Source organism: Equus caballus, chromosome 14 (assembly GCF_041296265.1).
Source record: "Equus caballus isolate H_3958 breed thoroughbred chromosome 14, TB-T2T, whole genome shotgun sequence".
NCBI lineage: Eukaryota > Metazoa > Chordata > Mammalia > Perissodactyla > Equidae > Equus > Equus caballus.
This window is the reverse complement of record NC_091697.1, coordinates 90091389-90113561: the sequence shown is the minus strand read 5'-3', so window position 1 is coordinate 90113561 and position 22173 is coordinate 90091389. Positions and strand designations below refer to the sequence as shown.

The following is a 22173-nucleotide window of genomic DNA, read 5'->3' as shown; positions in this document are numbered from 1 at the left end:
AAACGGGCAATTTAAACACAAGGAGTATTTGAAAAGGCACAGTGATTTGAAAGAACAAGGGGTCAGTTTGACGCAGGTAAAAAGAATCTCTCCTCCTTTGTTACAATTTTTCTTTGCTTAGAGTGAACTTTGTATCCAAATTCTTCTTTTACCCAACTAAGAACTTTAAAATCCTTTAGAAAAATTTAGAAGCTTCTTCAATCAGGTAATGAAAGTTTCATTTCAAAGCTTTCATAAGAGTTTTTGTCATTATAAATCTGAAAAAGAAATCCCTGAAGATACTAAGTTAGAATTGCCCTTTCAGGGGTTTAATATCGAGTCCCACTTTCTTGTTTTCAAATCCTCACCTCTTTGAAAAAATATTCACCACTAACCGTGAAGTCAAAGGTGAACTGTATCACGCTAAAAATAACATCCTTGGAAGCGACATTCTCTCCTTGAAATGTAAGCATCTTTGCCTCACACTGTCAGTCTATACTAACGCAAGACAATGTCTAGGATACCTAAAAATAAATAGTAGGTGTGTGCAAGGGTGCACGTGCATCCAAGATGTATTACATGAAAGGGCATATGTGTGTGCAAAGGTGTAGGTGTGTACAAAAGTGTATGAATGCACAGTATGTGCACGCAAGGGTGTACAAATGTGTGCAAAGATGTATGTGTGTGAATGTATCTGATAAGAGAGATATTACGATGTACATCTGAAAGCCATATAATGTTATAATCCACTGTTACCGCAAAAAAAAAATAGTTGAAGAGAAAAACTGCAATTTGAAATATGCAATTTAAACCTGAAATTAAATTACTGGAACGGGTAAAAAAAAGAGAGAGAGATAAAAGTGTATTGCTTCTTTGTGTTTTCCTCACTTTAAGAAATGTTCAAGGAAGATGAAAGATAGACTTCAGTGAAAACTGATGTCCTACATCCATATAGCAAATACAGTCTATGATGTACCCACACTATCAACACACTCCCCCCATCCCTATTCTGAAAGAAGAATCTAGTAATCACTTCAAAAGAACAGAGGCAATGTTAGTCTCGGTACCCATTTGATTCTGTTAATTAAAATATAAAACAGTTTTCAAAAACAAAATATTACCATTCATACATGTTTTGGCATAAAATATGCTTTATAAAAAAAGCATGAAAATTAGTATCAGAAAAGATATCAAAGTCTCTAATATCTTCTGTTTAAATTCACTTAATATTCTAGCACACAGAGACTGTCACTCTAAATCCTAAAACCTATAACTGATATTGTAAAGGGATATCCACCAACACAACGATGACAGATCACCAATTTAGTTAATGCAGAGCAACACACAGAAAGCTACAACTCAAATGCTACCTAGCCTGTAATAACATTACCCTTCAAGTATAATAGTGTGTTGTTAATCCAATGAATCATAATTCTTTGTTCTAGGAACACCCTTGCAATCTGTGGTATGTTCTTCCAAATCCCAAGGGTAAAGTTTCTTTCATTCAGAACTTAATAAATTTTAAAGTAAGGATGTTGCCTGAAAATATCATGGAAAACTGAGTATTATGCTTTAAAATAGTGTCACAGATAATTATTGCCAGTCATTTCATTTTAAATAACATGTGAAAGAGTAGCATTCTTTCTATATAATTTAACTGGGAGTTCCAATCGGATACCAGGGAGTTGAACACTCAAGGCTGAAATACAGAAGCCAAATCAAATTCAAGTGCATCAATTTAAGTGACTTGACAACTATGGGAAATTATAACTTGGTTCTTTTACTTGAATGAAAAATTTCACCATGAAAGGATAAGTCATTATTTCTCAAAAGAAATACATAAAACATTCTAGCTAGCAAATAATATCTGTCCAATGATTCTTTTAGCATTGTTAAACAAATCTTGCACATAGTATACACCACTTACTTTCATTAAAAGCATATTCAAATCCTTCCAGGGTATCAGGAAAATCAAGAGGTGGTTCATCCTTTTTCATTAGTTCATCCAAATCTATCCTAGATAATAAATCTAGAAAAGAAATGATATGAAATTTACTTAGATTCATTTTAATAGCTAATAACAAAGATCATATTTTAAATTATTTTAAGTATTCTTTTCTTTTATTAATTACTTTTTATGTGTTAACTTAAATTTGCTAACATTACCTTAACTGATAACGCTATTAAAATTTTAAGCTCCCAAAGTGCTATATTATGATGAAGTACGACATCAACGTAAACACTTTCAAAATCCTAGTTCTCAAAACAAGCATAACTCAGATCCTGTGTACCACTGTGGTAAATTATTAACTTCTTCCCCTCAAAATACACAGCTATTAATTTATACCTTATTAACCTCTTCCCATAGTTTTAAAAGTTTCAGATATTAATTTGACTTTTAAAAGATCACTAAATCTTATATATAAATGAAACTACTGTTTATCAATAGAGAACATATAAATCAAGTAGCGGTAATGCATATTATTCCATTTTTAGAGGTAAATTACAATATTAAAATAAAACATGCTAACTGGAGAAAACTGGTTAATAACACAGGCAGTTTTTATTCTCCACATCATTTATTCTATATAATCAAAAAAGTTTGGCAACAAGGTTTTTTTTAATAAACATGTTATTTTACAATCATTTTAGATTTATAGAAAAGTTGTAAGATAGTACAGACAGTGTCTGTCTTATGAGATGAGGCAAAAATTCTCACTATTTGTCATCATGGAGTCTTATCAAAACTCAGAAAAATAAAAAGAAAACCTTCAAATTTATTCAGTTCCAAACAGATTTTTTTTTAAAAGTTCAAGCTTTTAAGATTTTTCATTCTAACTCAAGTTCCTAAAGAGAAAAAGCTCTGAGGATATGTATAAAGAAAACCAGTCCCTTTTTCTACAAAAGAAGTATCTCCGAAATAACACTTTACTTCTGTCTCTCACTTAGAGATATAACAAATCCATGTGTATGGATCAAAATATGCTAGAGAAAAAAGTAGTTTGTCTACCTCCAGTCTCTAGTATCTCTCTGTAAGACACAAAGATAAACCATCAAAAAACTTGTAAAAACATCATTGTTTAGTACTTTTCAAACTGCTATATTAAATAAACCTCAACTCACAAAAAATATCATCTTCAACACGCAAACAAAAAATGTTTCCAAATTCTCTAGTAAAATGGAACTGTCACATAATATGCATACTAGGCTAAAAAAGGGAACTATACAGACAAATTTCTGATTCATTAGTAAAGTGCTGAATACCATGTAAGTCTTTGCAAAACAGAGTAAACTAGAAGACTTTTTAATATCGAAAATTGGCTTAGGGGGCCAGCCCCGTGGCCAAGTGGTTAAGTTCGTGCGCTCTGCTATGGCGGCCCAGGGTTTCACTGGTTCAGATCCTGGGCGTGGACATGACACCACTCATCAGGCCACGCTGAGGTGGCATCCCACATACCACAACTAGAGGGACCCACAACTAAAATGTACAACTATGTACTGGGGGGATTTGGGGAGAAGAAGCAGAAAGGAAAAAAAAAGATTGGCAACAGTTGTTAGCTCAGGTGCCAATCTTAAAAAAAAAAAAATTGGCTTAGAGAGGCTACAAGATTCTCACTTCTCTCCTTCCAGTGAATTGAAGGTCCTGGGCAAAATCAAATTTCACTTCACAGTCATCTTCCACAGTTCAAAACTTAGAAACCTTTTAATCAGACACACAGAAACCATCCAATATATAAGCAGATGGATTAAGTCTAATAGCGATTTTCTCTTTCTATCAGCTCAGATCATAAATTGCCATCTAACATCTATATACCATTTTAAAGATTCCACATACTTTATCTCATTTTATCATCACAACCCTATAAAATAGCAGCATGTATTATCATCTTCACTATCTTTTAGACAAGGAAATGAACTCAGAGAGCTAAACTGGCTTGACCAAAATTATACCTTAATAGTAAAGTGGGATTAATAAAATCAACATACTTCCCAATACCTCAGTGCTCTTTCAAGATCATCATATTTATTCTATGTGCTATATCAACCCTAAAATATTCTGCCTTCCTCTTCATTACCTTTTAAAGAATAAAGTTATGAATACAGAAATGTGTTTGCTTTGTTCACAATCTTCCTTTGAGTCACAAAATGAAAACTAAACAAATAGACATTCCTCAAACTTCTCCTCTGTCAACTAGAGAACGAGACACAGATTTTTTTTTATTTCATTAGCATTGAGAAGACATGTAGAAAGGAACTGTCAGAAATTATTTTTTCTGCTTTGTAAAAGAAAAGCAATACTGTATAGCTGCAATGTACACAAAGATTGGGTTCCAAAGGCAGTGGATTAGGCAAAAATCAAGTATCATAAAACATTTCCATTGAAAATCCACTCAATCACCTATAAAATACAGTACAACTGAATCCATACAAACTAAATATGCATCAGATGTGACAAAACTGTTTTTTCTAAAACATGCCTCTGGTGATTAAAGTGATTCAGCAACTGGAATTCTAAACTTCAACTAAGCATACGCAATAACTAGATAAAAATACCATTTGATACCTAAAAAGAATTGAAAACAGAGACTCAAACAAATATTTGTACACTCATGTTCATAGCAGAAGAATTATAATAGCCAAAAGGTGGAAGCAACCCAAGTGTCTGCAGACAGATGAATGGTGTGATGATTCATTTTATGTGTCAACTTACCTGGGCCATGGGGTGCCCAAATATTTGGTTAAATGTTATTCTGATTGTGTCTGTGAAGGTTTTTCTGGATGAGATTAACATGTGAATCTGTAGACTGAGTAAAGCAGATTGCATTCCCCACCCCAATATGGATGAACCTCTTTGGATCCACTGAAGGACTGAATAGAACAAAAAGGCTGACACTCGACAGAATTCCCACTCTCTGTATGACTGTCTTCAAGCTAGGATGTCAATCTTCTGCCTTCAGACTCAGACTCAGACTGGAACTTATACCATCGGCTCTCCTAGTTCTCAGACCTTCTGACTCAGACTAGAAATACACCATCAACTCTTCTGGGTCTCCTACTTGCCACCAGTAGATCTTGGGACTAATACAGACTTTGGTACCAAGAGTGGTTCTAGAGGAACAGAATGTTAAGAATGAGTTTTCTGAGTTGGTTCTGGAGTTTCTAGAATTGACTCTCTGATCTGATTGGATTTAAAGATGTTAATGACTTGATTTCCAGTAGTAAAGAGAGCACTGAGAGTCCATGGTGTGATCTGGCAATAGAGATACGCACAATACTTCCATTGGAAATCCTAATTAACCACTTATAAGAAGTAAGGAGCTGGGTAATTATGTATATGATACTTCCCAACACTTGGAAAACTAACAAACATAACGAGATTAGCTGGTTGCTCCTAATGTCACTGGACAAAGTGGTGAAAGAAAAGGGCAGCCGAATAAGCAGAGCATAAAGTAAGTGAAAGTTTCTATGTGCTCTGAAGGAGACCTTTATCTCTTGTAGCCAAAGGGCTGAGATTGCTGAAAATCAAACAGAGAAGCTCATCTTGAATTATAATGCAAGTAGAACTACCAGCCCTGCAGGTATCTACTGTTAAAGTGAGGGCATTTGATTGGGAAAAAATGAGATGCTGTAAGTTGAAATGGTGACATGTGGGAGAACCCTAATGAAGCTGGGGACGATGAGCCTCTAAATTCTGATGTCTTCTTTGCCAGTGAAAGAAACCTACCCACCCTCAGTGGAAGTGGTTTCTCTACCCTCTGAGGGAATTAACCTGCCTTGCCTGAGGACACTGTAATGGCCTTCCACAATGGCGTTGCCATGCAAGACAAAGCTCATTCTTCTCAGGACCCACCCCCCAAACTCCTCTTTGCTTCTATACTTTCCCTTAAAGGTGAGGTACAAAGTATGACTCATGAGGAGATATACAACACTCCAAAGAACTACTTGGGTTTTCTAATTCATACAGACATAAATCCAGAGAATATGTGTGGGAATGGATATTAAGGGTGTAGGATAATGGCAGGAGGAACGATCAGGTCATATTTACTGATACAGGTTCACTAGGCAGAGATTTAATGTTGTAGCTTAAGTAGTAGGAAGGGTTCTAACAGTTTGTTTGATTGATTGGCTGAAACACAGACCAAAAGGTGGCCCACAGTGAGTGAATTACAAATGCCACACCTGCTTTGGTTTAACAAAGAGGAAGGGATGCAAAGGTTTAGGAAGACAGGAATGTTAGAGTGGATTTGCCATTGAAGATCTACTCACCCACAATGAGAGGAACCAGAAGACATACCTTTCACCACTACTATGAGAAATAAATTTGTGAGAATGCTGGCATCTTTGAAGAGCTCTGTGATGGCTCTTCTCTTATGTCAGACCTTACAGTGGGAAGTGAAGTCACTGAACTGAGAAACATAAATGCAATAAGAATAATTGGATTCCGGGGTGGCAGCAGCCAAGTGACAGCACTCAACCACCAAAAGCGAGCTGGGCGTGGTTACTATTATGGACAGCAGAGTCAAAGCAGCAATCATAATAGTCTGACCTGCACAGACCCTTGACAACGGCCAGCTGATCATGGTGTTGCTAGTAGTGAAATAGACAGAAAGCCTACGAAATTCTTACTTGATGTATAAGTAGAAAAGTTCCAGGTCAAATGAACAAAAATCTAACCTGAATCATAAAAACAGAGTCACAGTCAATTCCAAGACTCAAGCCAGGTTACAGACCCAGTACCTCTTGGGAAAAAGGAAGGCAGAGTCCGCTCAAGGATTATACTGTTAATCCTTCTCCCACTATTTCCCAAAGGGATCTATCGCCTTTTACCAAAGTAACCACACTGGGGAAAAGGAAATAATCAGAACTTTGGGGGACTTCTGGACACCAGCTCTGAACTGACACTGATTTCAGGAGATCCAAAAAGTCACTGTGCTTCATCAGTCAGAGGAGGGGCTTGTGGAGGTCAGGTGATCAACAGAGTTTTAGCTCAGATCCATCTCACATAGGTCCCTGAACCCATTCTGTGGTTACTTCTCCAGTTCTAGAATGCATAATTAGAATAGATATCTCAGGGGCTGGCCCCGTGGCCAAGCAGTTAAGTTCGCGTGCTCTGCTTCGGCGGCCCAGGGTTTCCCTGGTTCAGATCCTGAGTGCAGACGTGGTACCACTCATCAGGCCATGTTAAGGCAGCATCCCACATGCCACAACTGGAAGGACCCACAGCTAAAAATATACAACTATGTTCTGGGGGGATTTGGGGAGAAAAAAAGAAGAAAAAAAAAGTTTAAAATCCTTCAAAAAAAAAAAAAAGAACAGATATCTCAGCAGCTGGCAGAATCCCCACATTCGTTCCCTGACCTGTGGAATGAGGGCTATTGCAGGAAAGGCCAAGTGGAAGCCCCTAGAACTGCCTCTACCTAGGAAAATAGTAAACCAAGAGCAATACCACATTCCTGGAGGGATTGCAGAGATTAGCGCCCCCATCAAGGACTTGAAAGATGCAGGGGTGGAGATTCCCACCACATGCCCATACAATTCACCTATCTGGCCTGTCCAGAAGAGAGATGGAACTTAGAGAACGGCAGTGGATTATCATTAAGCTTAACTAGGTGGTGACTTTAAAGGCAGCTGCTGTACCAGATGTAGTTTTATTGCTTGAGCAAATTAACACATCCCTGGTACCTGGTATGCAGATATTGATCTGGAAAGTGCCCTTTTCTCCATCACTGTCAATAAAACCCACCAGAATCAGTTTGCTTTCAGCTGGCGAGGCCAGCAATACACCTTCACTGTCCTACCTCAGGGATACATCAACTCTCCAGTCCGACGTCATAATTTAGTTTGTAGGAATCTTGATCACCTTTCCCTTCAACAAGATATCACTCTGGCCCATTACGTTAATGACATTATACTGATTGGACCTAGTGAGCAAGAAGTAGCAATTACTCTAGACTTACTGGTAAGACATTTGCATGTCAGAGAGTGGGAAATAAATCTGACAGCCTCTGTCCCCGAGGCACCCCTCTCATTGCCCAATAGGCTCATGAAGAAAGTGGCCATGGTGGCAGGGATGGAGATTATGGATGGGCTCATCAATACAGACTTCCACTCACTGAAGCCAACCTGACTACAGCCACTGCTGACTGTCCAATGTGCCAGCAGCAGAAACCAACATTTAATCCCCAATACGGCACTATCACCCAGGGTGATCAGTCAGCTACCTGGCAGAAGGTTGATTACACTGAATCACTTCCATCATGAAAGAGGCAATATTTTGTTCTTACTGGAATAAACACTTTCTCTTTCCACAGACGCAATGCTTCTGCCAAATCTACTATCCGTGGACTTACAGAGTGCCTTATCCACCATCATGGTACTTCACATAGCATTGCTTCTGATCAAGGAACTCACTTCACAGCAAAAGAAGTGCAGCAATAGGCCTTTGCCCACGGAATTCACTTGTCTTATCATGTTCCCCAACATCCTGAAGCACCTAGTTTGACAGAATGGTGGAATGGCCTTTTGAAGATTCAGTTATAGCACCAGCTAGGTGGTAGTACCTTGCAGGGCTGGGGCAAGATTCTCCAGAAGGCTGTATATACTTTGAATCAGTGTTTGATGTAATGATGTTTCAGTCAAGGATGAACTGCATATTCAGCTGTAGTCCCACAGATTAGTACCATATAGCCTAGGTGTGCAGTAGACTATAACATCTAGGTTTGTGTAAGTATACTCTATGATGTTTGCACAAGAACAAAATCATCTAACAACACACTTCTCAGACCATATCTCCGTCCTCAAACGATGTTATCACTGTATATGGTGCTGTTTCTCCCATAGCCAGGATTCACAGATATAGAAATTAAGGGGTAAAAATGGGAGTGGTATGACTCACTATCACCCCTAGTGAACAAGGAAAGAACGTCCATTCTCACACTCTTACTCAACATAGTATTGGAAGTCTTAGCACAAAAAAGCAGGAAAGGAAATAAAAGGCATATAGATGGAAAGGAAGACACAAAACTGTCCAATCTGCAAATGACATGATCTACATAGAAAATCCCAAGGAATCTACAAAAAAAAGACCTCCTAGAACTAATAAGTGACTTCAGCAAAATCATAGGATATAGTATGAACACACAAAATTTGATTGTATTTCCATAAACTATCAGTAAACAAGTTGCAATTGAAATTAAAAATACAATGCCATTTACAATCACTCTAAAAAGTTAAAACAAGTATAAATCTAATAACAAATGTATAAGGCATATGCTGAATATTGCAAAATGCTGACAAAGGAAATCAAAGATCTAAATAAATGAGACACATACCACGTTTATGGATTGGAAGACTCAATTTAGTAAAGATGTCAATTCTCCCGACAATTATGTATAGTTTTAAATACAATTCTTATCAAAAGCTCAGTAAAATTTTTTTTTGCAAATACAGACAATTTTACTCTAAAATTCACATGGAAAGGCAAACAACTCAGACAAGCTAAACAATTTTGAAAAAGAAGAAAGTGGAAAATATCACTTGACTCAATTTTAACACTTACTATACAGTTGTCAAGAGAGAACCCCAAAACAAGCCCAACCAAATATGCCCAATTCATTTTTGACAAAGTTGAAGAAGTAATTCAATAGTGAAAAGATAGTCTTTTTCACAAATGGCGCTGGTGCAATTGGACATCAACAGGTAAAAAAACCAAACCTTGACTTAAGTCTCACACCTTTTATAAAATTAACTTAAGATGCATCATTAATTTAAATGTAAAATCTAAAACCAGAAAACCTTTAGAAGAAAACAAAGCAGAAAACGGTCATGAACTACGGCTAGGCAAAGAGTTCTTACATATAACACCAAAAGTACAATCCATAAAAGAAAAAACTGATAAATAGAACTATTTTAGAGATAAAGATTTATTCAGTTTGCCAATTTGTTCTAAAATATACTTTATTATGCTTTGCCATTTTAGTTTCTAATATTTCTAATATGACTCCTTCATTAATCCTTACAAGTTCATGAACAGTAAGCATTCTTATTCTTATTGTACCAATGAATAAAAAGACTCAGAGAAGTAAGCAACTTGTTCATGGTAACTGGAAAAGCCTGAGTTTGAATCCAGATACTTCTATCTTTAGATCCTATCCATACTCTTTTAACATCACCGTACTACCTCTAAAATCCAGAAAAATCCATCTAAACTCTTATATACTGTTTGTGGAACTGTAAATTGGAGCCATAACTTGGGAAATCAAATTTTCACATTATCAAGTAAGGTTGAAGATGCACAAAATCTACTTAACAAGTCTATTCAGATGGAAACTCACACACATTTCTTGTTCTGTCTCCTAAATCGACCATTATTTTGAGTATGCTGGTGATTCCCAGCACCATACAAACATGCAGTAAGAAGTGTTACAGGGTTTTCTCCAGCTATCTCCAATTCCTCTCTTCCCATTCTATACTGAAGTTCCCCAATACAGCTTTCATTTCCACCAATTCACTGAAACAGCTCTTCGTGAAGATCACCAATGACCTCCACACTATCAAATCCAAAAGTAAATTCTCAGTTCTCATCGAATCTGACTCAACATCATGACTAAACCAATTACTCCCATTTTCTTCATTTGGTGTTCAGGATTTCTCCCTTGCTCCTGGTTCTCAGCCTATGTCACTAGAAAACCATTTTCAGCCCTTTTTGTTGGTTCCTTCTCATTTTCTGCCCCTAAGACTGAGATGTCCCAGGGCTGAATCTTCAGATCTCTTCCCTTTTCTGGCTACACTGACATCTGTTGGTGATCTCAATTAGGACCATAACTTTAAATATTATCTCTATGCTAATGATTCCCAAAACTTTTATTTCTAACCCAAATGCTTTTCCAAACTCCACACTCAACTTCTCCACCTTCAGGTTTAAGTGGCATCTCAGTTTAATATTTAATAAGTCTAAAACCTAACTCTTGCTTTCCACCACCACCACTGTAACCTGCTTTTCCCACAGTTTCCTCAATCTAATTAATGGCACCTATCGGAGAGCTATTTAGGCAAGAACCTTCAAAGTTATCTTAGTTTCTTCTAATCCAAAAGTAAATACTGTCATCTCTTCCTTCAAAACATAACCAGAATCTGTCCATTCTGCATCATCCCCTCTGCTACCATCCTAATCCAAGACATCATAATCTCTCACATTTGTGAGGAGAAAGCAATGCTCTTAGCCATTTTCCATTTTTGCAGGTAAGGGCTAGTTACACGATTCCCTTGATAGATCATTAGCTCTAAAAGCAAGAACATAGTGAGGCAAACTGAGCTAAGAAACTGGCTGCTTTATCCTAATATGCTTTAGGTTTTCATGAAAAGAAAGAAAAGAAGGTAGTAGGAGAGATTCTTGGGGTATCTTTATCATCAAGCCTGGCACAGCAGGGTAGGACAGCAGCTAGGGATTCAGAGAAGTGGCCATAGCCAAGATAGTCTGGTACATATTAAGCTGGGGCATCTCTTACAAAGCATCTTGAAGAACAGATAAACTCTACACACTGAATCAAGTAAAAGAGAGTCACTCTTATTATCTGGCATAGTTGGCATCCTGACATTTAGAAAACCCATAAGATTTTTTTCCACCATCAAAGAAAGTAACTGAGAGAGCCTGCACAAGTTAGTTATATAATCTGATCTTGGGCAAGTCACTAGACAGATTGAAATATATGATAATGAATAAAACTTCGGTGGATTGAAGTTATGGATTGGAGTACCTCAAAGTATTCAACAATGGATACTTCTTTTAGGAGTAAAATTATTTTAGGTAGCAGATTTTAAAAGTCTAGAACTGTTTAAGGTTCTAGTCTTTAAAAAGTCATTTAAAAAGTCTAGAACTCAAAATTCCCAAAGAATATTTAAGGCAGATTTCTTCTACAGTGTTAACATGGAAGCCCTCTCATAAAACATCCTTAGCACCAATGCCACAAAGATAGAATACAGGATTAGGGAGATCATTATCCTAACCTAGTATGACATTCCGATCAACAAAAATACAGTAAGGGCACTAGTCTTGACTCAAGGTCCTATGGTGTTAGTTTTACCATTAAATATATAACCTTGAATAAGAAAAACATTAAGAAATATTACAGCTGTAAATTTACATGATTCTATGATTTATTTACTGAGTACATACTACCTCTCAGATACTGAGATAGTTGCTGTAAGGGATACAAATAATTATAAAGTACTGATATTCTTATTTTAGAACTGAAATGAATGGAAGGTCACCTAAATATTTCTATACCTTCATTAGGCATAATGAAAATATCCTAAAAAAGCAAATTAAGTATGTACCTTTTAGTGCTGTAGTCTTTTCTTTTTCATCTGGACCTCCCTGCTGGATTTGTGACATGTTTATCCAAATTGGCAACAAAATTAAAGAGCTCAAGGAAATAGACATCAATCTTCAGAAGACAGTCTAGAATGAATGAAAGCAATAAATTAAGCTCTACTCAATCCTACCTACTCCATGAGAACTTCCTAGATCCTCCCCGCTGGGATTAATCTCTCTATCCTGATTTCCCACTGCATTTTGATGATGCCTATACCACAGTACTTATCATAGCCTGCCTTGCGTTATAGTTATTTATGTATTTGTCTGGTTCAGCTAACAGATTACAAGCCCCAGGATAGAGGTATCAAATTTGTGTCATCTTTATATCTCTCAAGTCACCAAACACAATACCTTATACATAAAGATACCTAATCTTGCTGAACTGAATTTAGCTAAACTTACCATTTAGGTTTAGTTCTCTATCACCTAATGTTTTTTAAAAACATCTCCAGGTAGTTTCAAAAACTGGAAATTTCTTCTAGAATAAACTGTAAGCATGAGCCATTTACAAGGCCAGAATGTCTTCCTCCTGGAACATGCAGTCAGAAGGAGAAAAACACATAAATACAAAAAGTAGCTATCAATTACCTCTAGTGTAATTCAAAATACAACTTTAAGGAAAAAAATTAGCTCTCTTAAAAATAAAACCATGCCAAATTCAAAGTCTGGAAACTATACTCCGTAAATGGCACTTCAGTAAATCATAATATAAAATTATGATTTACTAAAATCTAATTCTGCTCTACTTTGGCCAAAGGGAAGGCATTTAAACTATAAATAGATGGTTTTTCCCAAGGGGTCCACGAACAGTAAAAAAACTATTCTTAAAGTTTAAAAGAAAAAAATGCAACACATACAAAAGAAAAAATTTAATTTAGTCAATCCATAACAATTAAATTATATAAAAACTACATTCACGACAATAAGAAAACAAGACTGAATATTCCCCTGATTGAGGAACCCAACTGACTTGCTACCCACAAAGCAAACTTCAGTTAACATTCAGAGGCACATGCTATAATTACCTTTTAAAAATGAGGCATTTTCATGATCAGCAGAGTGTAGGAGAAAATACTTTAAAAAACCCGAATACTGAAAATAATATTTTAAAACTATGAATATTCCAAACAGTGATAAATCAATGCCGCCCTTATCTCAATTCTAACTGTCGGTAAGGTGGTATAAGAGGAGGGGCCCTCCATCTCTACCACTAACTAGCCATGTGCCCTTTACAAATTATTTACCTTCTCTGTGCCTCATTTTCCACATATGTATAATGGAAATGATAATCATGCTCCCCTCATAGTGTTACAGTGCGGTTAAATGTAAAACATTTAGCATAGTGTCTGATATGTAATTAAGTGCTCAACATATGTCGGCTTATATTTTTTACCTGTTGTAAATGTATCCTAGCTTCACTACTTAATAATAACTCTATGGCCAGGGACAAGTCACTTAGTATTATATTCAGTTTCCTCATTTATAAAATGTAGCTCATCTAATAGTGGTTGAGAATTAATATTACAGAAAGTGTGTATAGCCAATCATTGCTATTACTAGCAGTATTATTGTTTCCCAATGGTGTGAGGTTTCCTAATATAGGATATTAACAGAATACAAGACTTTCTGACTGGGAAAACATTTTCACTTAGCATGGACGTAGTAGTAATTTTTTTCTGTGAAGAGGTAACTCAAAACTCTGTAAATTCTACATGAATAAAATGTGTCTATATTCCTTTCAAGAAATATATCCTAGTCTACAGGGTGGGCAATGTGCAAGATACCAGGGTGCAATGGTGAGGAAACAGACATGGTCACAGCCCAGGAAGGGGCTTACTCTCTAGCTACCAAATCAAACTGCCAAACAGCCACAGATAAAATATATAAGACCTAGACAGAAAATTATAATACTGTTATTAAAAAGCAATATTTGTAAGGGCCACCTATTTACATTCAGGAATTAGTCTTATCTGTCAAGTCCCAAAAGTTTGTGCACAAGTTTCTCCAGCAACTCCTTATTATACATCATCCTGTAGCAAAAATTAAAGAGAAATGTTCATAACGAGAGATTTCACACAGTGCTCTTTGCTAACAATCCCAAAACTAAATTACCTACGGGGAACTTCTTACATTTTTCCACTCTATCCTTCTGCTAGTTCAGTATTTCTTCTAAATATAAACTGCTAGGTTATTTTCCATTGGCCCCAAATAGTCTGGTTTCTAAAGAGAACAATTTATATGATTATATCATTCTGACTGTTTTAATGAAGGTGAAATTATAAAACATTTTTGGTGCAATAGTCATTTTCAAGATTCACATTTTAAAGTTCTGGGGATCTAATGTATAGCATGGTGACTACAGATAACAATATTGTATTGTATACTTGCAAGTTGCTAAGAGAGTGGATCTTAAAAGTTCTCACCACAAAAAAAAAAGATAAATATGTGAGGTGACGGACAGGTTAACTAACTTTACTGTGGTAATCATTTTGCAATACATACATGTATATATCAAATCATCACGTTGTACACCTTAAATTGCATAATGTTATATGTCAATTATATCTCAATAAAGCTTGAAAAAAGCTCTAAATACTCTACATTGTTTAATAACATGCTCCCTGTAGACTCTGACCTCCATGAGGACAGGTATCATGTCTGACCCTAGCACGATGTCTGGCACATTTGGAGCTCAATGGATATTTGTCAAATTTACAAATAAATAAGCAAAAGATAGAGGGGGGAGGGAAAGAAAATCCACATTTTCAAGAATCATGTTCAAGATTCCCAAGATTAAATATCAATTAATAATCATCTTCTTATTTTATATGAGACAACAGAAAAAAACACGTCACAATTCACTGAAGTGGTGATAAACAAGTTAGGAAACTACTAATTACTATCTGTAACCCTAAACCTTACAGCAGCAGATGCAAAGCAGGTAAGCATGAAGCTAAAGCAATTTATCTGTTGCTCTCTAATTCACTGCTAGATTTTTCACCTTTTCAAGTTATTTTCCACGGCTGTGGCCCAGCTGGTGAAGCTCAATCCGGAACACTATAAATTCTCAATTTAGTTTTCCTAATAAAAATTCAGAGTTATAACCTGCACGACCACAGGTAAACACTACTGAAAACGCAGCCACTAAGCCATTTGATATATTTGATATGTATTAATATGTGCACTCGACATAGTTTATTTAGTATTATCTGATGGAGGTTAGGTTATAGGGAATAAAGTGGTGGAAGGTTTTTACTGATGTGAATTGGGACACAGTTGACATGTTGTATACTTCATGATAACCACGGCTGTTTAAATATGGTTTCCTAGAAATGGTTACAGTATAAACTAGATTCAAAACATCTCAGTTTGCAATTTCATTCTGTGAACTACACAAAGCAATTATCATATCTTCTTCCTTTCTATGATTCCAACAGAGAATCCACTATGTATAAATAAAGCTATAAATAACTTGTCATGTGTAATCTTTATCCAGTCAGCATTTCAAAACATGAAACAGTAGAATATTTCTTAGTTGCCCTGTTTGCTCAAATATGGCATGAGCACTTATAAAATGTACAAAAGGATACACAGAAGTTTCAGTTTGCTACATCTGTTTTTGTTTTTAGGCAGGTATTAAATAGGAACTAGATACAGATGATTTTGCAACAGAAGGCCTTTCCACCTCACATTCTGAATGCAACGATGAGAGTACAAAATATACCACAAGTCTAGTAAAACTGAGTTAATTCCCTAGGACCCTTGGAGCTGGTTTGATCCCAAAGATCTATGCTCACTAAGCCTACTGGAAATCCAGCTCATAATAGACTACTTGCAACCAAAAGTACAGTAAGTGTATCTGTACCAAGGATTTGTGAGGAACCAAAGACTCACCCAAATTATAAAATATCCATGTTACTCAGAAGTTGCTCATCAGCAAAGGTTAGTTCATAATAATCCTGGATAGTTTATAGTTCTGAGGCTACGGCGGGAAAAATGTATATCTTGAAACGTGTGTGTATACACAGATATATGAGTGGTGAGGAAGAAGCTGGAGAATGAGGGCATCAGGCTGGAGCAGACATGGAGGACAAAGCCCAGTGTAACATGGGCTCTTGGTGCATAGAAAATGGTGGTTTCTATAGAGAATATAATCTATGTTTGGACCAAGGTTTAGCTTAGACTAGGAATACCTGTTTCCAAGCCAAACATATCTAAATTAATCCCTTAGTTTCCCAAGCAACATGATATAATAGGTTTGGAATGAGAAATCCAGGTTTTTAATCTCAATTCCACCACCTAGTAGCTGAGTGACCTTGAGAAAGTCACAACTTGTCTAACCTAAGTAATGGAAAAAACAAAAAAAATAAGAGAACTTCTCTTTCCAGGGAGATTATGAAGATTATATGAAAGAAGGTACACAAAAACATTTTGCAAACTATAAATTCTTTTATATATATTAGTAATCCACATAATATCAGAAATAATCAGATTCCAACTAATTTGTCCAAATTAGTCCAGCTTACAGGAATGAGAAACTTGTGATGTGCACCATTTCGATGAATTCTAAGAACAAATAATAAAGTTCTACAATAAATACCTGTTGAGTTGACTTGGATTTCCAAGACTATATTGAAAATGATCATAATGGAATTTAAACTAATTTTTTATTATAATTTACGTTCTTTTCCAATCATTATAACCTGTGTCTGGAAAATGCTCAAGTATGTGAATTCCACATTCATTTAGATTAAAGTTGTGTCCAAAGAACACTGTTCCAACTATCTCCTAAATGCACACAGTGGTCAAAAAGTCACCAAGTCCTTTCACACCCATTATCTTATTAGGTCATCACCACAACTGGCAGGGTAGGCAGAGTTGACATATCTGCATTTTACAGAGATGAGGCATCCTGGGCTTTGAGAAGCTAAGTAATGTGGTTAAGACATCCCAGATAGTAAGGGGTGGTTGGGATTCTGACTCCTAGTTATGAGCGTCTTCTACTCCACCATGCTGGTAGAGTCAAACTACTCATCTTCTACTAGAAAAACAACTCCAGTTTCTTTACTCCATAGAAGGTTTTCACTTTTGTGCACTAATTTATATTATCAGAAAGTATTACAATTTGGAGTTTGGGCAAGTTGAAGATAGTTAATCATATATCTATATATCTATAGACAAAAACTGTCAACCAAAATTGTCTAAGTCTATTTGGTTTGCTATTCAGAATTAAGACTGATAAAAATTACTCCCCATCATTCTCCACAATAGTTTGGTAAATCAAGCATCTAAAAGAAAGAGTCAAAAGTCAAGAAACATCAAATACAAAGATTTTAGAAGAAACTAACATTGCACTACTGTGTCTTTTTAACAGGTTCCAAAATTGGTAGTCACCTGGTTAGGTTTCACATTGTTTTTTGGCTAGCAAAAAGACAGAAACTCAACAATGCTAGATGAAAACCTTAGAATATCTGCAAGACGATGCTAGACTGATGCCAAGAAGTTAAACAAGGGCTAAGACAATTCTTAAGACAACTCTCAATTTTGAAGCCCCTCAAAAGAAAAAATAATTTAAGTAGTCTTTTATGAAGTTTTCATAATATGCAGCAGAAATAGCAGAGCTATGGCTGAAGACAAAATAATTCTCAAAAAGAAGATGTGCTCAAAATTTTAGAAAAACAACAGAATATGTCAAACAAATAGTAGCCTCTTTTATATGGTCAAATATAAATGTCATATAAGCTACTTAAGAGACTCTAATTCTATGGTAAACATAAACAATAAAACAAATTAATATTACAAACACACATAAGTCCAGGCCAAAACAAACAAGTAGAAACTGTCTTCATAAGAGTTCATAGTAGCCAATACCATGAAATAGCAGTAATAACACATTCACAAAGCCTGCATCAAATTTTTTCATTCCTTAAATACATTTACTAGCATCTCCACTAAACTTTGTGAACTCTAGATTCAACCTAGATGCTAAAATGCAATATGCATGTGGCAGACACTAAGGTGAACCCCCGGGTGGCCCTTCAAGGGGAACATGCTGCTCAGCAGCAGGGAGTGTAGGCAGCAAACAGCCTCCAGCTGTTGACCGCTTCGGAGTCTGCCTCAGACGCAGAGTTGCCTTGGGCAAGGTCATGTCTTTCCCAGGTGCACCCGCAGTTGCAGAGTGAGCCAAGTGGGAATACGAAGGCCCAGCCACTTCCGCCTGTTGCAGGAAAACTCTGACAGGCAACAGTTGCTCCAGAGCTCACTGTCGGGTTGGTGGAGGTTTTGTCAAGCCTGCATTAAGTTCAACTTCTCTCTCTGACCAATCCTGTTGTCCTTTTTGCAAGTGCTGATTCCTAAGAAACAGATTACCCTCCAAATTTTGTCTCTGCATCAGATTCTGGAAAATCCAAGCTGTGACAATGTACTTTTCTAAATGTTTTTTCCAAAGTTAAACAAAAAGGTTTCTGATGTTCAGAGACAAGATGTATCCAGAACATATAAAGAACTTTGGGGACTCAACAATAAAAAGACAACCTAATTTAAAAAACGGACAAAGAATAAGAATACACATTTCTCCAAAGATATACAAATGACTAAAAAGCAATGACCAAAAAGCACAAAAAAGATACGCTCAACATCATTAGTCATTAGGAAAATGCAAATCGAAACCACAATAAGATACCACTTCACACCCTATACACAGCTATAATCAACAAGAAAGACAAGAACAAGTGTTGGTGAGAACGTAGAGAAACTGGAACCCTCATACATTGTTAGTGGGAATATAAACTGGTGCAGCCACTTTAGAAAACAGTTTGGCAGTTCCTCAAAATGTTAAACATAGATTTACCATACGACCCAGCAATTCCATTTCTAGGTATATACCCAAGCAGTCTTTTACGAAGTTTTCATAATATGCAGCAGAAATAGCTGCATATGTCCATACCAAAACTTATATATAAATGTTCATAGAAGCATTACTTACATCCCAGAAAGTAGAAACAACTTAAGTGTCTATCAAGTGATGACTGGATAAACAAAAGGTGTTATATCCGTACAATAGAATATTATTCACTAATAAAAAAGGAATGAAGTAGGGGCTGGCCCCGTGGCCAAGTGGTTGGGTTCGCGCACTCCGCTGCAGGCAGCCCAGTGTTTCGTTGGTTTGAGTCCTGGACGCGGACATGGCACTGCTCATCAGGCCACGCTGAGGCAGCGTCCCACATACCACAACTACAAGGACCCACAACGAAGAATATACAACTATGTACCCGGGGGCTTTGGGGAGAAAAAGGAAAAAAAAAATAAAATCTTAAAAAAAAAAAAAAAGGAATGAAGTATTGACACATGCTACAACATGAATGACCTTGAAAACATTACGCTAAGTGAAGGAAGCCAGTTACAAAAGAGCACATACTGTCTGATTTCATTTATATGAAATATCCAGAACAGGCAAATCCACAGAAACAGAAAGTAGATTAATGGTTTTTGGGAGTTGGGGGGCTGGAGAATGAGGAATGATTGCTAATGGGTGCATGGTTTCTTTTTGATGTGATGATTCCAACAGTCCAAAAGAGACGTTTGCATTGGCGTAGGTAGTATCCTTCACTGCATACTAAATGGCCTTCTCTCTCCATCTCTTCTCTACAGCTATAATGCCTAAGGTCAAGGCACCATCTTGAAAGGGGAGAGGCTTGACCATCTCACTCACTCTTCTCTTTTCCTTCCATGAAACAGGAGTGATAAGTGGACTTAAGGCTGACTCATTTAAACAACTTCTCTCTTCAAATGTCCCTACTATCCCTCCCACCAGAGCGAAGCTGGCAACCACCTAAGCCTGCTCTTTCTAGACATTAGGGGCAAACACATTATTTTCCAGGTATAAAAGGTGAACATCATATATAAAGTTTTGTAAGTCAAAGTGCTCTTGTCTAGCTTGTTTTGGTTCTGTGCATTGAGGGGTTCTCGGTCGATGGTAATTTGCCTCCCTGGCCTGTCGCTATCCCTCGCATACATCTTCCAATGAGAATCTAGGCAGAAGCACTGATTCACTTTGGTCATGATTTAGTTAATTCCTTGGCCACATACCACCTAACAGCACCCCAATTTTATCCAATTTCTAACAAGGATTGAAATTTGGTAATAACTCCTTTATTATTATTTTGATTATTATCACAACTAACCCCACACGTTGTACTAACACTTCAAGTTAGAAACATACCATTTGCTATAGAAAAAAATGAAGATAAACTTGAGATAGTTTGAATGTTGAAGATAATCAAATAGACCAGTAATCTATACTACTAACACCAGCAATAAAGTTTAATGGCAAAGTTAAGCTTTGTGGATACCACAATGGTACTGCAAATAACTCATTCAAGTACCATTCAAATCCAATGTCTACTAACAGTGTACTCCTCATTGTTTTTTTAAGGGGAAAATCTCTGAGAAGCCTGACTTTACCTAAATGTGTTAACAACTGTGAATGTTATCATTTAAGTGTCTTCAGAATGTGTTGGGTTTTGTTTGGTTTGTTTTTGGCTTCTAGAATTTCCCAATTATGTATGAAGTGATAGTACTTTCTAGAATTTCATGTTTGTACCATATTTCAACAACGCCCTCATCCTGGGACCAACAGTCAATGAACTCAGAAAGATCTGGGGAGGCTCTACATTGCTATGATACTACAAATATCTGATCTTAAAAAAAAAGAATCAGGAATTTGAAACTTCAAGTCACCTTTTTAAACTACTATGTTAGTTACAGTGGTTACTTACTTTATTGAGAAAACAATACAAACAATTCATACCTTGCCTAAATTAACGAAGGATCTAAGGCAGCAAAATTCTTATATTCCAAAAAACCAAGAGCTTTGAACCCTCCTTGCTTCTACAAAATATTGTTCCCCCACAAAAGACAACCATCACTTAGCTACACTATTAATTGCAGAAAACTAACCCCGTGGCACTGAAGTTGTTAGCACAACGCTTTGTGGAATGTTAAACCATTTATGTTATTAGACCTATGCTTAAACACAGTATGCCAGACGACTCTCATTACTGCTGTCTACACAAGCACCAAGTGGCAGTATCCCTTCCTATGATCAGGAGAGTCAAAACTTTTACAACTAGACTTCACTTCCAACATTATAGCTAAGCCCCCTGAGGGACTCTCTTGTTGAGAATAACTAAACTTGGAAAGCACATTACAAAACATTAGAATATCTACAAGTGTCACGCAATTTACATAAAGGAAGAAAACCATAATAACTTCACTATCTGCAGGAAAAATATTTGAAAAAATCCAATACTCATTTTTGGAAGACAAGTCATAGCAAACTAGGAATAAAAAGGAACATCCTTAACATGACAGAGAGGTTCAAAAAACCAACAAAAAATTACAGTAAAATTACTCTTCATGGCAATATATTTAAAGCATCCTCGCCAAAATCAGGTACCAGAAAAGAATGCCCATCACTACCACTTTACTATTACCACTTCTAGTCAAAGTTTTCTGGAGGTTCTACAGAGTATAGTAAGATAAAGAAAAACAAAAATGTATAAGGATTGAAAATATGAAAACAAAGTTATTACTTGCAGATGATGTAACTATCTAAAACACCATCAAAAAGCAAAAAGAATCAAGAAACAAGATTTTCTAGACTCAAAAAACAAAAAGAGTAACTATATTATTAGGAATAAAAAGAGAATTTAGAAAGATGGCTAAAGTGATTTATATATGTAAATAAAGTGTATTGATAAATACCAGCAACAGCTGGTTATAAAGCATAGTCTTCCTTAAAAAAAGAGACATTTATA

General features: G+C 36.3%; 1 protein-coding gene across 31 annotated transcripts in view; it reads right to left on the bottom strand.

Annotated features, from left to right (window-relative positions):
- The window catches only part of ARB2A (ARB2 cotranscriptional regulator A), a 383076-nt gene that overhangs the window by 336390 nt on the left and 24513 nt on the right, over positions 1-22173 (bottom strand). For 12 of the 31 annotated variants that reach the window (XM_023618016.2, XM_070234562.1, XM_023618012.2 and 9 more), the window contains exons 2-3: positions 12316-12439; positions 1907-2008 (exon numbers count right to left, since the gene is read on the bottom strand). In XM_023618016.2, the coding sequence (XP_023473784.1) occupies positions 1907-2008; positions 12316-12421 (208 nt within the window). In that variant the 5' untranslated portion in view covers positions 12422-12439. Of the gene's footprint in view, positions 1-1906; positions 2009-12315; positions 12440-12757; positions 12885-22173 lie in introns of all 31 variants that reach the window. The other 19 variants (XM_023618009.2, XM_023618014.2, XM_023618006.2 and 16 more) reach the window with 2 other exon arrangements.